General features: G+C 40.5%; 2 protein-coding genes across 10 annotated transcripts in view; one reads left to right on the forward strand and one right to left on the reverse strand.

Annotated features, from left to right (window-relative positions):
• Window positions 1-850: 850 nt before the first annotated feature.
• Window positions 851-3,476, reverse strand: senp8 (SUMO peptidase family member, NEDD8 specific). Of its 2 annotated transcripts, none has more exons than XM_018683471.2 (2): window positions 3,353-3,476; window positions 851-2,214 (listed from the first exon to the last, which is right to left on the reverse strand). In XM_018683471.2, the coding sequence occupies exon 2, from the start codon at window positions 2,185-2,187 to the stop codon at window positions 1,522-1,524; it is 666 nt and encodes a 221-aa protein (XP_018538987.1). In that variant the 5' UTR covers window positions 2,188-2,214; window positions 3,353-3,476; the 3' UTR covers window positions 851-1,521. The 2 variants fall into 2 exon arrangements, with proteins under 2 accessions (XP_018538987.1, XP_018538988.1); XM_018683472.2 differs by having other exon boundaries at window positions 3,383-3,472.
• Window positions 3,477-4,163: 687 nt separating this feature from the next.
• The window catches only part of myo9aa (myosin IXAa), a 97,466-nt gene continuing 84,937 nt past the window's right edge, over window positions 4,164-16,692 (forward strand). For 4 of the 8 annotated variants that reach the window (XM_018683464.2, XM_051075061.1, XM_018683469.2 and 1 more), the window contains exon 1: window positions 4,165-4,518. The gene's annotated coding sequence lies outside the window, so the exon portion shown is untranslated. Of the gene's footprint in view, window positions 4,519-5,870; window positions 5,992-16,692 lie in introns of all 8 variants that reach the window. The other 4 variants (XM_051075054.1, XM_018683470.2, XM_018683465.2 and 1 more) reach the window with 3 other exon arrangements.

Consider the following 16,692-nt stretch of genomic DNA (forward strand, 5'->3'; position numbering starts at 1 on the left):
GGTATCAGTGGATATTTTTGAGCTGTCGCTTTTTTTGTAAATTAATATAAAATGATTTTAGACGTTGTGAAGTGAAAGTCTCTGTTTCAGTTGTCTGAATATTGTAACTGGTACAGATCCCCCACAAGTGGTACACAATGAAGTTCACACTTTTCCTCTAATGTATTTCAGCTTTGTTTTTATGCAGTCCCTCATCCCATTTCAGTATTGTGAGTATTATGTTCTCTTCTTTCAAAACACAACGAGATGTTTGAATGATAAGCTATTGCAAGGCAGGTCTGGGTACTGACTGTCATGTACTGAAAGTTTGTCTTGAGTTCTTTGACACATTCTTAGTCTTGGGTACTTATTTTGAATCTATCTAGTCTTTTATTTAAATGTCATAATTTTATTCTTTATTTTAGGCACAGTTTTTGTATCACACATCATTTAAAATATAGATATTTTAAACACATCCAATCTCCCCAGTGTAAGGTATCCTAAAGCAGTTTAGTACTAATAGGTGCAAATACAAACTGCCTGTCAATTTTTTTTCAGTGAGGTAATGCTGTGTTCAAATGCTGATGTAAAATGTAGTGAAATGTCAACATATTTATATTTTTGTCTTATTGCCGTTTTATCTCATTTGCCATTTTACTATTACCTCTATTGTTTATGTCTACCTTATTTATTGTTGTCTTTTTATTATAACATTGAGTATGGAAGCTGCAAAACCTAATCTTGTTGTACTTGTACAATGACAAAAAAGATATATTCTATTTTATTAACAGGACTTGGACTCAATGAAGAGAAAAGAGCCAAGACCGCACATAAATACCACAAAACAAATTTAGCATTTTGTCAACAAAAATCTGACAACAGTAAAATTTATTAGGTCAACAGACAATGAGTTGATACTTTATGTGAGAACATAACATACGGTACATTCCACCACTCACAGCACTCAGTGCATATCTTACCCTCATGCAGCAGTTTTCTTTGAATTGTTTCAAAAGTCTGTAGTCAGCAAACATTACGCCTGCTCAAACTGAGAAACAAACGTGACATAAAGGAGGAGCCAAAGTTAAGATGCACATTCTTATTGTCAATTCTAGTTCATTTAAAATGACCCTGAGCAATAATCTGTGTAAACAATTCTACATTCGCTCCAAAACTAAAGAAGCGGAGGAAACAAAAGTCTGTGCCTCCTCGTCCATGTGACATATTCTCCATCCTCACTAAATATGTACAAGGGAGGAAATTCTTTTTATAGGCATGCTGGTGTTCTTGTTTACATACTGTATGTTGCTGTGCATATACAAGGGATAAACATGACACCAATTGATTAGTGAATCATTAAAGATTCGTAACATTGCTTTATTTTTTAAACTTTTTTCTGTTGTGGAGTAGGATAGAGACTGTAATAGAAATATACTTCATATATAGTTAAATACTGTATTCAAGGAGTGCATTCAGATGCTCCAGCAGTAGATATGTGGGGGCTGACAGCTGTTCTGCATATACCACGGGGTAATCAACGTGCTAAGGAAAAGACAGAGAGCAGCAGAGGTCATTCTGAGCTAGACTCTGGATCAGTCTGCACCATTCAGCCCTCTTCTGGGTGATGTAGGCTGGGGTGATGATTTGCACAGGAAGGCGTGGCGAGCCCTCCACCCTGGCCTTCTCACACAAGGCCTCTGCAATACAGATAACATACATGCCACAGTCATAGCTGTTCTGCTGCGAAGGGCAGGGCTCCTCCACAAACAGCGCTTTCCTCCCTGCACCTAAGAAAGGCTCTAACTTGCTGGCGATGCGCCTTGCGTGCAGTGAATTGCTGCCGTTTTGAGAGTCATAGTGGGCGAAGTGGTTGGAGTTGTGATGGTAGACCAAAAGGCTCCAGTGGGATCCCCCAGCGGTCTGGTTGGAGTTGTCGTTAACTGCAAGGAAGACCCAACGACGAGAAGCAAGATCCAGCGGCTCCAGAAATAGGGCCAACTCATCGGGGCAAGAGGCACACTTGATGAACTGAGTGACCTCTGGGCTGATGAAGATGATGGTCCCCCCCAGGACTCTGAAGCGCTCAGCAGCAAAGTACTCAAAGGCAAAACCAATGACTTGGTCATTGAGCCAGTAAGGTCCCTCCAGTAAGGACACATCAGAGCGCCGCAGCAGGCTGTCCTGGTAGCTCAACACTACAGGGTCCATCCTCCAACACAGTCACAGAGTGTAAGTCTGGAAAATACACAGGAAGATTTTAGTGCTGACCGATTTATACGTTTTATGAGACAATCAATTTATCCTCATAGTCCTTTTAGAAAGCAACAATACTAATAATTTTGTAATTTCATGTTCTTATGTTGAATATTGTCTTTCCATTCTACTTTACATTTCTGCTCTATTTCTACTACTTTTCAAAGCAAAATATTGTACTTTTATCTCCACAACATTTATCTGACAGGTCTAGGTAGTTAACCAATTATGGTTTTACATACAACACATATCATGAGTGTATGAAGTACAATGCTCTGCCGAACTCAGTGGTATAGTAGTACAATCATTGGTACCCAAAAGTATAAAAAATCTTTCTGTCAATTAATCAATTAGCTGAGCAACAGAAATTTAAAACAACTCATTTTAAATGATTTGACTAAACTGAGTATTTTGATTGTCTGAGTAATTTTCAACGTAAAAATATCACATTTTCTAATAGTTTTCTAATAATTTTGAGACTCTACTGGTCAGACAAAATAACTTTTACAAACCAACCAGTCAATCACTTTTCGAGAAAATAATCCGAAGATTAATCCACATTGGATACAACCACTAGGTAAATAAAGCCTTATGTATGGTAGTTACAAATTAGCTGTACTTCAACTACAACAGTGGATTGTTGCTGGCACATTAAAGCGTGAATATTGACGGACCATTTTCTGCATTGAGTATTCTTACTTTTGATACTTGAAGTACATTTTCTAAGTTACACTTGCTAACTTTTACGACTAAACAATACAGTAAATACAGGAGTTTGTTTGGAGCCAACACAGAAATATTCAGTTTTGTTTCGTCAGTGTGTATCGTTACTAAAAACTGCCTTATCGTATTTGTGAGGTGTGGTTTTATTTTCAGATATTTACAAAGGCGTTTTAACGGCTGTAACTGACAAACTACGGAGGGTTAAGCCACTGCGGAGAGTGACATTACTGCAATGCGTTTAGTTCATCGTTGAAACGGTTAGCCCGGGCTAGCTAACCACCACTTTCATCATCATCAGCCGAAGATAAACAACTCAGCTCAACTGCCATTTCAGCCCGTAGAATATAACCCGTATACTGTCAAACTGAGTTACATGCTGTTGATTCAATGTCCATACCTGTAAAAGACACATTCAAATAAAAAGTACCACGAAAACTGTAGTCTTGTCCCTCATTGCAATGACTAACGTAAACCGCCGTAAGTTTGAGACCGTAAACATTTCACGACAGTTGGGAGGAGACAAGTTCGGCTGTGATTGGCTGACTTTATCCGGGTATCTAAGCAGTGCGTTTCTTGAACGGGTAACGATCTATTTCACAACACCCATACACTGAAGCGTTATTGGCAGCGACTTAAGGATCTAAGTCCTTTAGCTAAGTAAGAATACTAATATCACACTGTAAAAAATATTCCATTAAAAGTACAAAGCCAGCGTTACTCGAGAAAAAATATCTAGGCATAACCAGGAAAATGTAACTCAAGTATCAACATTAAACATGCTCAAAGCAGAAAAATCATCCCTCATAAGGTTTTACTGTTTTATATGAGACTGCGACTGATGCTTATGAACACCTTTATAATGCTTGTTTTGTGTGACCAGTGATCCAAATCTCACAATTATGCGAAAACAATTACAATATTTTCAGGGAAATGGAGATGTAATGATACTTATAATTTACTTATAATTTACGTTTATCTAAGAGGAAAGACAACTACGCGTGTTGAAATCAGCGTAACTCCCGTCATGACAATCTTATATAAACTGAAATACACGCTTGAATTTCATTAAATTATGATTTAGAAACGTGTGTCTATGCGTGTGCGTGTGCGGTGAGTGTATCGTGTCAACCGTGGTATTTTCTGCCTACTTCCTGTTATTTCGTTCCGTCCTCCCTCCGTATTTTCTCTCCGCCCAGGAGCAGCGTGAACGCGCACGATTGGTCGCGCGCGTCAGAGTGGCCGCACTGATTAGCGAAGCAAAGAGGAGTTTTCAGCGACCGTCACCGAGCTGCGAAGAACTGCTTTCTAATTACATTCAGACACGCTCGGATCTATGCGTAGCTTAAAAAAGCGCAAGCATTCAGCGCTGACTTGAATTTCGAACAGTTGTTCGGAGGCGAGCGGCGGGAGAGAGAAGAAAACATTAATTCAGTGGGAATACAGAGAATTAAATAGAGACTTAGACGTTTTTGTGTGTGTGGCCACAACCTCTGCAAACCATCCTGAGAAGGGTCGAAAAACTTGAGCCCCACTTCCAATCTACTTCAGCGTTCACGTCTGGAGGTAAGAGTGTGATGTTTTGTAGTTGGACTCTGGTTGTGTTGTGGGCTGCCCCGCACTGGGATCAGGGGCTCTTCGGCTGGAAGCAGCAGCAGCAGCAGCAGCAGCAGCAGCCGCCGCCGCCGCCACTGAATCATGAATCACTTTTGGTCTCTTGTTCTTTTAATCACTCATTTTGTAACACTATGTTGCAGTTTGCTATGCTTTTAAGGTGTGTATATGTATGGGCTCAGCCGGTGCTTTTGTTGAATGAGTAGTCACAATTAGAGGTGTGTGTGTGTGTGTAGCCTAAAAGTGTGTGTTGTAAAAGCTTGGAGAAAAGTTTGCTGCTCAGTGACAGTGCAGAGTGCCCGCTTTACATTTGAAACCGCCAATGTTATCCTAATGAAATGTGACACTGAGGAACCACAGTCCTTTGGATTTACTTTCTTGATTTTTATTCATTCATATAATCAATGATCCAACACACTAATTAGCATCAATACCAGGGCTGCTGCTGTTCATTTTATTGATTAATTGATCAATTATTTAAGTCTATGAAAAGTAAGAAAGTAGTGAAAATGGCCAGTCATGTCTAAAGTCCTTTATTTGCTTGATTTAACAAAAGCACAAAATCAAAAAATATATGTCATTTACAGCCATAAATGATCAAATAAAGCAGCAGATCCCCAAATCTGAGAAGCTGAAACCAGCAAATGTTTGGTATTTGTGTTAATAAAAAAAAAGCTCAAAGTGTTTATCAGTTACAAAGATCGATTAATAGAAAAAAGTCTGGACAAGCCAAAAGCACCCAAAACCTCATTAGTGCACATATATAGGGTGATACAGCATAAATGGAAGGAGACCATTATAGAACAGGGACACATATATATATACACACACAGAGATCAGATAATAATGTTAAAGCACACAAATCTGATATTTTGTATGGGGATGTGCTGGTTTGAGTGCTTGGCTGCAGTAGGGAGGGATAAATGTTTACATGTATTATTTAGTGGAGGTCAGACACTACAGCTTATAATGCAGTGAGAGCAATACAGACTGCAAAGCAGGGAGGTCTAATGGGGTGAAGAAGCTGCTGAATCATGGGTGTACGTCTCAGTCAGTGGACAGAGAGTCGACCTCAGACAGATTTCACAATGCTAGACATCCTGGTTCTGTGCGATATGCGCTTTAGTGCACCTGAATGCATTCTGTTTTTATCTTGTATTGTGGCACTTAAGCATTCCTTCAGAGGCTTTGGCCTGCAGTGTGTATATGGTGCTCAATGGTGAGTTTATTGTTACTGTAGCTTGTTGTACTTGCTGATTATTTTTCTCCAGTATTTTTATAGAGATCTTATTTCTTTTTTTTAGAGTTTTCAGTAGAGAGATGACAGGAAAATGAAAGAGAAAGAGAGGGGGAACCACATGCAACAGAGGTCCCCAGCTGGAACCCATAAACCACCACAGTGCCCCTGATCATCTCACTGTATTTGTATGACAATTATATAATACCTCTGTTAGACTTAGAACAGGATTTTTGTTGTTGTTACAGCTAAACATCTTCACATCATGGTGCTTTGGCTAAATATTTGTCTTTTGATTTAGTAAAAACATTAGTTATTATTGTTTCAGATCAGTATCCCTTTCATAATAGCTGTGAAGGTTCCCCTGAGAGCTCATCCTGCCCCTCAGATCAGCACAGGTGATGAGAGTGAAGTGGGCCTGTCCTGCAGGAATGTGAGGTCTGAGAAGACACAGCTGCTGTAGCATGAGAGGCGGCCTGAGCTGAGACTCCAGCAACTGGTCCCCTGTCGACATCTGACACCCCACAGGCCCTCTGTCTGCTATTTCTAAAAGACTGGCCTTGGTTTGTATCACATCGGGCTGTGTCTGTATTTGGGAGATATCACCGACACTACCTGAGAGACTCAAGCTGTGGCTTAGAAGATTGGAAAGCTCAGATTTGAGTCTTTGTGGGAGCTAATGGTTGTCTGTAGCTGTGCAAAGATAATGTGGTCATATATATATATGTGTGTGTGTGTGTGTGTGTGTGTGTGTGTGTGTGTGTGTGTGTGTGTGGTTCTACTTTTACAGAACTTTAAAGAAACCTTAAAGACGTGTTGATGAAGCTACACGTCCTTAAATCACAAAACCTTTACATGCAAAGCATCATGTCATGCAAAGTTTCTGCAGTTCATTTTCACAGCTATATAATTCAGTCAGCATTCAGTCATGATTTCAGCTTTTGTCACGTTGTACATCACATCCTGTCACTCAGTTTGACCTTTGGGGTGTGGCCTGTCTTGTTCCTTGTGTCCAACTGAGTTCATACAGATTCATTTGTCTTTGTCTGTTAAAAACTGTGGCTGAACTTGGTGTTAATCAGTCACCAGTAAAAATGGTGGCTGTAATTCAAACATGACTGAGATTCTGTAAGATTCCTTAGTAAAATGTATGACAACCTCTCTGTGTTTCATAATTAAGGTTCAGCCTTTAGTCCTGGGCTTCAGAAGACACCTCCTCTGTGTTATGTATGTATGTATTATGTGCAGCAGTACAGCGTGGTTCTGAAACACCAGAATATCAGCTTTAACTTAGATTTACATGTTTTTCTAATTTAACATCATGGTAGGAAGCAGTTTCTACTGTTTAAACTGATCTGAAACTAATAAAAAAAAACACATATACATTTTCATTATACATCATACATTTTACCATGTTTGTGAAAAAAGCAGATTTGTATGTTGCATCATTTCCTGCTTATAGTTCACCACAGTGTGATGTTAACTAGGCCTATGATCACCTCTTCATAGTTAAACTATATGATCACTTCTTCATAGTTGCAACCTTAGCAGAAAGCTACAGCAGTTACCAGGGCCTATATCCCAGAATTAGCTTCATTCTTCTTTAAAAACATAAATACAGTGTTTAAGTGCAGTGGTTCTTCTAACATGCTGTTTTGTTCTCTTGATAATAGAGTTAACAACCCTCTTTGCCGTGACTAGTTCTTTGCATGTCCACAGCAGCTCCTGTGAACATTGTTGCTACAGTCGCTACAATAATCTGAAAATGGGAGCGACCCCATCATCAGCCCCCCGAGGTGTTACCTGCTGAACTGAATCGCAGCTTGTGTTTTGGGGGGTGGGAGAGCGTGAGTCACGTGCTGCGAGTTCACATGATTGGGGCCTGAAAAGTGTTGTGGCTGCATGATAGGATTGTATGGCGTAAGTGATTGGCATGCACATGAAGTCATTAAAGAGGAACCTGCTTGTGTTGCACCGAACAAAGCTCCCCTTTCTTTAGTAGGCCATTATATGAGGGAGGCTTTGGCCTCAAAGGCTCAGCTTCCCCGCGTTTTGCATTTTCCCTCATTAACTCACTGGTGCTAACAGTAGCTGGAGTGAGATGGGGAGAAATAAAGTGCATTGTGTTGTTTCTTTGCAATTTTGTGTATGTGAAATGAGCTTAAGTTGTTCTTTTTAATTGATCCCTTAAAAGGGAAAACAGTCAACAAACAATACTGATCTGTTTGGAAGCTCAGTTTGTATCCACTTAAATTAAATTGTGTCCTCTGAGGTTTTTGTTTTGGACAGAGAGGCATGTGTTTAGGATCTTTTTTGTTAAGTGGTAATTTAGTCAAAGCTTGAAAAATCACACAAAAGTTGAGTGTCATACAGAGGAAGCAGCTCACTGAGCATCAAGACCTTTGAGTTTCTTTTTCGTACTATACAGTTTTTTATGAATTGGCCTTGAATAATTGTGGGATTTCATGACTCTAAGGGACTGTGTCAGTTCAGTCACGATGTTAGATGGATGGATACATGTATCCTGATTTGTCTTTTGGTGTAAGGATGTGAATGGTTTGTGGCTTTGACGTGCTTGTAGTAAGTGTAGTAACTTTTAACTGAATGTGACAACACAGAGGTGTAAAAGCACTCATAAAAAGTCCTAATGTAAAATCTGTGCATGCATGATGGCTCATACAAGTTCAGTGACAGAAGCCTCCAGATGTCAGTGGTCACATTACTGTGGGGTTTTGGCAGCACAGCACTGGAGACTAAAGTTGTGATTTGCTGCATTTTTGTGTGTCGCACAGCTGTGACAATAGCCACCGGCCCCCTGCAGCCTTATGGTACAGGCAGGACAGGGCCGATGGTTAATCCCCAGGCATGTGCTGTTGTGTAATGGTACACAATAACTGTCCATCTGCAGAGCAGCACTGCCATGAAACCACTTTGAGCCATCAGACGAAAGTCTGATTATCTTGTTGAAGCTTTCATATAACAACGCAGGCTCTCGAGTATGTCACAGCTCCAGGAAATATTAAAACACTGACTTCGATATTTAACCACCAAGTGCTGTAGTTATGTTTCCCAACACCCACTCAGTGCTCGATTATAATACTAAAGCCTTAAGGAAATAATGTGATGTATTGATTTTTATTTCTCGGACACAGGCAAGCCAAGAGAGCATGAGGAAAGAAAGTGTAGAGTTTGGGCTCTGCAGTGCAGTGCATGTTCTTATCTGTGAGAAACTCTGGCAACTTACAGTAGTCTGTGCACTGTCAGAATGAAGCAGGAGGGGAGGAAGAGCAGAGATAGTTGTGGTTAGCTGACAACACACAGGCTGCGATAAAGTGCAGCCCGAGACAGGCTCACTAATGAATGCTTCTCCTGTCTAATCTATACTATAGTTATCAGTGAAGTAAATGAGCAGATGATATAGGCTACTCTAACCATTAACTGTGGAATTATGGCCAGAGGTGTAGCCTCTTAAGAATGGCAACAGCAAATATTTTGGTCTTATTTAAGAAAATTATGGAAAATGGAATTCAGTCAGTTAGAGATGCTGTTACAGTTCTTGTGCTCTAACCTTGTGTCAATCGTAGGCAAATTACTTTTATATTCGTCTTAGAGGCTACGTCAGTCAAATATTTTAAACATCTGGTTATTACATTTACATAATTTAAATTTTGTATGCTATAAAATGATTCATTTATTCAGATTTTACTGTTGAGGGTCTTGGTTGTATTTTTTGTCTGTTAGTTCTCAGAATGTCTCAAAATTTTGTGACAAGATTTTGTTGAAATTTAGTGAAAAGTTTAGGAGGAAGTATGCACTCTGTGATTTGTCTTTCTGTTGTAAGTGACCGCAATTAACAAGAGATGCACAGTGTATTAGAGGGAAAGAGTCTTAAAGGAATCATTGATCATTATCATTAAAACACTAGGTCGTAATATTTATCATGAGCTCTCCTGAGTCGTCTTGTAGTCCAGTGTTTAGTCTAATTCCCCCCGCCCTTTTTCTTTGGCACCGACCTGCATTCATCCTGATTTACCTACTGGTGCATTTCAGAGTGGGCATTCACTGCAGTGACTTAGTAGTCTGGTTGAATGATTATGGTCAGACACCCTGGAGACGATTAGAGGGTCCCCTATTGTCTCCACAAAGTCATAGTCCTCCACTCAGCCTGAAGGAGCCCACTTAAAAGTGAAGCTGTCTGGAGCTTAGCGAATGTTTCTGCTCTACATGTCATGCCGACTGAGCTGCACTGCAGAGCAGGTGAGCTATGAAAGTAGACTCAAATGCCAACTGTAATGAGTTTTTTCTCCAAGTCCTGTTTTTTGGAGATGGAGAGTCCATGCCAGTATGTGCTTAATAAGGGTTCAGATGGAGGGTTGGACTGTTCTGACCTTCTCAGCTGAGAGAATGAAGTATTGTTCTGAGAGAGTGGACTAAGTTGTTTTGTTCTTGAAGCTTGTTCTCTGTGGACACTTATTGGTGGAATAAGTATATGCGTTTTTAAATGATGAGTCAGTTGGCAGAAGATTAGTCGACATTGTTTGCACATTTGATCAAGAATTGAATGTCTTTTGGTTTTGGAGTGTTATGTGGATAAACCAGGGTGGCACAGTGGTGCAGTGGTTAACATTGTTGTCTCACAGCAACTGTAAATGACTGGCGACCTGTCCAGGGTGTACCCCTCCTCTCGCTCATTCTCAGCTAGGATTGGGTCCAGCCCTCCCCCCATGACCCTCACAGAATAAGTGGTACAGCTTATACTTTGCTACTGCTCACTCCACTCATATGCTAGAAACCCGGCAAGACCATGCATGCTGTGTGGGGTTGTCAGAAAGCACTCTGGAAAATGAAGGACATCACAAACTAAAGGAGAAGTAGGTGAACCATGTCAAAGAAAAATGGATTCTCACCAACATCTTCCCCTCGTCTCCTTGAAGCCTGCAACCAAACTTGCGTTATCATCACACTGCAGTTCCTGCTGTCTGTCTCTCTGTCGACTGCGGCTCTGACTGCACCACTGGGCTCAGATTTCAAAAAGCCTGCGGTCTGCTAAAGGCAGAGAGACAGTAGTTGTCCCCCATCCTCAGAAGAGACAGGGAGAGCCTCTGTAACACTGCCCTGTAATTACAGGTCATGTTTTTTTCCTAATACGCTAAACAGATGTGCTTAAAATTATGCTTTAACATTCAGAACTGGAGTTGGAAGTGATGACCTGTCATTACTATCAGCTGGTGAAGGCGTTCACTGTTTCTTTTGTTCTCAATGATTTGAGATTCTCTTTTACTTTTATTTTCTCTCAGTAACACTAGTATTTCAGCAGTGTAGATTCCTCACAATCCCGGGCTTCTGGAGGCAGAAGTGCTGCTGCTTTAACAAACACACTGAACTGTGTTTATAATTCTTGATTTTTCAAAGTTTACTCGGAGATGAACACTGGTTTTTAATGACCTCTAAGTCTTAAAAACCAAAATGATCTACAGTTTGGCATTACTGGAAGTTGTCGTGCCCTCTCACCAAAGTAACACAGTGTAAGAAGATGCATTCGGGGAGCAGAGTAGGAATGAATTACAAGTGTATGTGCCATCAAAATGATTCAGAAGCTGTTATTTTAAGGCAAAATAGTTACATAATGTTGCTTTAAAATTCTGTTTGATGTGATTTACATTTAAAAAGAGTTCTAGACAGGATTACACTCTAGGGTGCCCGCACTTTATCACACAAGGATGTCAGCCTGATTTTATATGGTGGGTTTGTTTAACTTGCAGTGAGTTGAGTATGGCAACATGTAATACATACTGACCTGTACACATGCCCATGATTGCACTTTTGCATTGCAAAAATCTGATATATTACATTATAACATTTTCCTTTGATCACTGGTGCCCACTCTTGTATGCCATGATTCATAGTGATGTCTTTGAAATAGCTCTCAATGTGTAGGTGTTGAATGCCCTTAAGGAAGAAATCCTCCCTCTGTATCATTATACAGTGCATCATAAAAGAAATCTTTGGCAGCTGATTTAATCAAATTCACTGCAGTTAATTCACCATGAAGATGACAAGTCCATGTGTGCACCCTGAGGTTAAAAAGGAACTCTTTAATGTTTTTATTTCATTTGTCTGTATGCTTGACCTGGTCACAGGTATCCACAGTAGGAAACAGTGTTCATCTCTTGGTGCACATTAGATGACGTCTGTACTCATCAGTGTGAGGTCGGAGGCATCTTGGCACTGAGCTGTGTGAGTAGCTACAGTCATTACTGCTCATCTCTGCTCAGCTATGAAAGATGAGATGAGTCCTTTTGGCATTTGCAGCCTCTCTTACTCTGAGTGTGTATTTGTGTTTGCAGACAGGATCCCAATCCTTGTTAACTATTCCGTTGTGTGTATGTACACTGTGCCCATTTGTGTTTAAATCTTATACCTGTGTACATGCAGCCTTCCTGCTGGTTGGTATGTCGTCTTGTACATGTTGAATGTTTCTGGAGAAAACGTGCCGGTGTCCTGGCTACTTCTCAGCGCTGTCTTCCCCCAGGCCAGGGGCGGCTGAATGGGTCCGTTTGGCCCAACAGACTCTCTTTCTGAGGGGGAAATGGAGTGTGCATAATCCAGGTCAATGATACCTCCTAGTCCCTCACTGTCTTCCACTTCTTCTCCTCCCTCCTCCTCCTTTCATCTCTGTCTTTGCTGCTTCTGCTGTTTGATATCACCTGCCTGCAGTACATTTTAACCAGTTAAGAACTTTTTAGACATAAACAAGATGTTTGACACTGATAGTGATTTTTAAAGTAGAGATAAATCAGCCAGTTTAAACAATTATTACCAAGAAATGTTTCTCTACTTCACTATCTTGTATTTATTGCCTGATATATATGCTGAGACCAATACATCTGCAATGAGATAATATTGATACTTTTTAGTGCCCTAAGCATTACAAGAAAGCAGTAGCCTCTGTTACACTGAGATCACAATATATTGGCATTAAGAAGAGCCTTGATTACATTGTTTACACTGAACCACACAAAATCCCCGTGCTGCCTCGGTGTGTGATTTCATACAGCGTGCCTGCATTGTAGAATCAGAGGTGTGACGTGTAACACAACAACATATGTGTCAATGTTTTTCTCCACTGCCAGCTTAATGGTGGAACAGCAGTTCCCCCCATTCTGACTTTGTAACTTTCATACAGAACAGCGAGGTGGGATAACAGCACAACATTCCCAGCTTGAACAGTCTTGCATTTTTTTTCAGTTGGCATTTAAGTGTGATTCTGCATGTGATTTCCCAAAGAATCATTAAACCTAAACACTTTATGCCTTTAGGACAGCCGCTGTTGATGATGTGCCTTCCATTTTCTGGCCTGTTTTATTGCGGGGTGGTGTACTTTTCCTATTCCGCTGGCCAAATGTAGACCGTGCCTCGTCATATTGATATTTCCAGAGCTAGAATGGCGTCTGAGAGGAAAAATATTTCTCCACTCTCTAAAACAACAAAATGTAAATGTGAGGTCAGTCCAAGAGCAAGGGCTCGTTTTAGACTCAACATCTAACACCAGTGTTTAATAGTCATACAGAACATGGCAAAACCAATTTCTCCTCTTACAGTAGCTTAATGAGACAATAATTCAGGCAATTACAGAGAGTGAAGTGAAGGAGAATACAGGAGGGCATGTAGAGAAAACTCCCCCATGAAGTACACTTAAATTAAGTGTGTGGAATAATAGAAAAATGCGAAAGGTTCCTCTGTAATGCTGCTCAGATTTAATTGGAAAAAGCATTAACTCACACTCATTTAGTTTAATGGCATTGATGAACACATGTCTGCATGTTGACACTTTACATTGATAGGAAACAACAACACTGACATGGATAGATAAATAAAACTGTCTGATCAAGAGATTTAGCCCACCACTATGTGTAGGAGGCAAAGAGAAGTTAGATTACATAGATTACATGTGCATAGGCCAGTAAATGCCAGAGTGATCAGAGTCACCACAGACAGACAGAGACACATAGTTGGAGACGGACAACAGGTTTCGAAGCAGGTGTTTCAGGATCAGCCAACCTGGCTGTCTCATCTGCTAACCTATCAACAGGGGAAACTGCTGTCCAAAAAAGCTGAAGCTCAATCTGATCACCTCAGGAATCTTTCAGCAGTCAGATAAGTTTTTTTGTTTTTATTGGATAATTTCATTGTGTGTTTTGTTGGTTTGTTTTAGAGCAGCTCTGTGCTAATATCAGGAATTAGATTTTCACATTCTAACAAAGAACAACAGAGATAAAAACACAGTGATCTGAACACTGTAGAGTCTGCAGCACAGTCACACCAGTCCCCGCTGTGTGACCGTCTGTGATTGTCTGAAATGTCACATGACTGGTTGTGTTGCATTGCGGAGAAACCCCTTTCCTTTTAATGCTTTTTTTCTGCACTACATGGTGTAAAACTGGTTGTCATTCTTTCACCACAGCCTCATTTTGTTATGCATGTTTTGGATCCTTAATGTTCAGAAGAAGTCAAAAAACAAAACTACTTAAAAAGATTAATATGACATCGGAGCAATTTTTTGTAGGAGGTGAAATAGAAATGGATTGTTGTTATGTGGACGCCCCCTGAGCTACACTTCCCGTCTCACCCAAAGCTGCTGTCGTTGTCCTGGGAGTGGACACAGGAAGTGGAATTCTCTATGGCGACAACAGAGGAGTGGTGCTGTTTACTCCCACTGTGCTCTTTCATACAACCCCCCACCCCCCATTACATTTTTAATATACTTTCTTCAGCAGCCTGCAGCATAGGCATAAATAGCAAGTCTGTTTGATTTTAGACATCATTGACTTAAATGGATTTATCACGGTGAACCATGAGAGAATCATCCTGCCAGCAAAGTAAATCTAAAACTTGACACAGTGACAGCTCGTCACCACTGACGTGAAAGGTTTACTAGAAATGTAAAAGTGCATTTCAACCTGTGTGTGTGTGTGTGTGTGTGTGTGTGTGTGTGTGTGTGTGTGGTGGGGCAACCATGTTCCCATTTCTTCTAGCCTCTTTCCCTTTTTTATGAGGGTCTATTAAAATAAATCCACCAGTCATTTACAAGCTTCTGACTTAAGCTTGTACTTTGGAATTGTTGGTTTTTGTCTGAACATGAAGTTACACTGAAGCTTTGACTGAAACTGGTTGGATATACAACATTTGCTACAATACTGTTTTTCTGTGAAGGCCTGTGACGTTGAAATACTGAGTCAGTGAAAACAGCAATATAAGACACAAGTTATAGAGATATCAGAGCACACAGTAGCAACAGTGTTGTCCTTGGGACTCTTGCTGTACTGTGTATTAATTTCCTTCCTGTGCTTTCTCTCTCCACTCTCTCCAGCCCACTTCAGGCAACAACAATAATAGGTCTTGCACAGCAAAGTCAGGCTCTTAATTTAGCTAACACACATGGCATTTCCTCCAGTGTCATATTTTTGTGTCAGTTGTGTCACCTGTTGGTGCTCGGCCGGTGGAATGTGGAGGGAATTAGTGTAGGCCCAGCGCTTCATTCAGAATGACCAGCCGCGGTTATCCTCTGCTGTGTGCACAGACGGGCCTAAGAGGCCTTCAGTCATTTTTAATTACGGTGTGGACAGTGACTCCAGTATGGACTTGTTCCAGTTCGGCTCCGGCCTCACTGACTCAGGTGTCTTGGTAACAAATCTTAACTGCTAGCCTTTGTGCCAACACGTTGTTGTTGATTTATTGTTATTCATGACTCGGTATAGATAGTAGATGGATGAATCCTGCTGAAGTTTGTGAACCCATCACTGTAAACATCAACTCCACATTATGTTTGTCACAGTTGCATGACTGGTATGAGATAATATAAAGCAGACTTTTGAAATCAATCTGCACTTGAACTGCATTTCCTTGCCACAGTAATGTGAAATTGGGAAAAAAAAAAAATGCTGCCAGAAGTGCACTTAGATGAACCCAGAGAGTATGCCAATAGATTTTCATGTTGTACAGAAATGGATGGAAACCAGACTCTACTTGGACTGGTAGGAAAACTACATCCAACAATCTAAAACCCAGTACCAAGGTTTGCAAAAATGGTTTAATCTCAATATGGTTATTAATGGATTAAATACTTAGTCTAAACAATTTCATAAAACTGTGAAAAATACCCATCACGAGTTCAAATCTTGTTTTTTCTAAACACAAACAATTTAAAGGGGCCTTACAAAGTTTTCTTGTAAACAAGGTATATCAAACATGTCGTTTACATTTACTAAAACATTTTCAAAACTGATTTTATAAGTAAAATCCATCATCATTTCTACACATACATTTGCAGCCTTCTTTTTTCCTGCCCTTGCTGGCACATGACTGCATATTTTGCAGTGTTGCAACCAGCTCTTAGACAAATTCTATCAAGTGTACAAGTAAAGTGATGTCTTGCAATGCTGAAGCTATAGGTTGGCTCTTTCTTTCATTTCTGACTCCCTCCACTCCTCTGCTCCCACTCTCACTTTCCCACAGCTCAGGTTTCAGGAAACCGATGTCCTCTTCTCTGTCTGTTTCTCTAATTCTGTTTCCATCTCTGTATCTCCTTCATTTTCTCAATTTCAGTCTCTCTGTCTTTGAGTCTCCGTCTCAGGTCATTCTCTTTTCTCACTCTTGCTGGCTGGCCGAATATTTCGGTCAGAGCTCATGTTCCACACCCCAGCCGCCACTTCCTAGTCATTAGTAGTTACAGAGACAGACAGAGAGACCTGAGAGCCGTGTGAGTGAGTGCACAACATGGTTTAGAGGTAATAAAATGTATGTAAGGCTGTGTTTCACTACAGGCCCTGCAACCATATTACTGTTGGTGGATGAGAAAAAATAGGAGACTTCCCTCTGGGCCTTAATTG

The sequence above is a fragment of the Lates calcarifer genome, linkage group LG2 (genome assembly GCF_001640805.2).
Source record: "Lates calcarifer isolate ASB-BC8 linkage group LG2, TLL_Latcal_v3, whole genome shotgun sequence".
Taxonomy (NCBI): Eukaryota; Metazoa; Chordata; class Actinopteri; family Centropomidae; genus Lates; species Lates calcarifer.

What these genes read in the sequence shown, in the direction of transcription:
- senp8 (XM_018683471.2), bottom strand. Translation starts at nt 2,187, where the DNA reads ATGGACCCTGTAGTGTTGAGCTACCAGGACAGCCTGCTGCGGCGCTCT.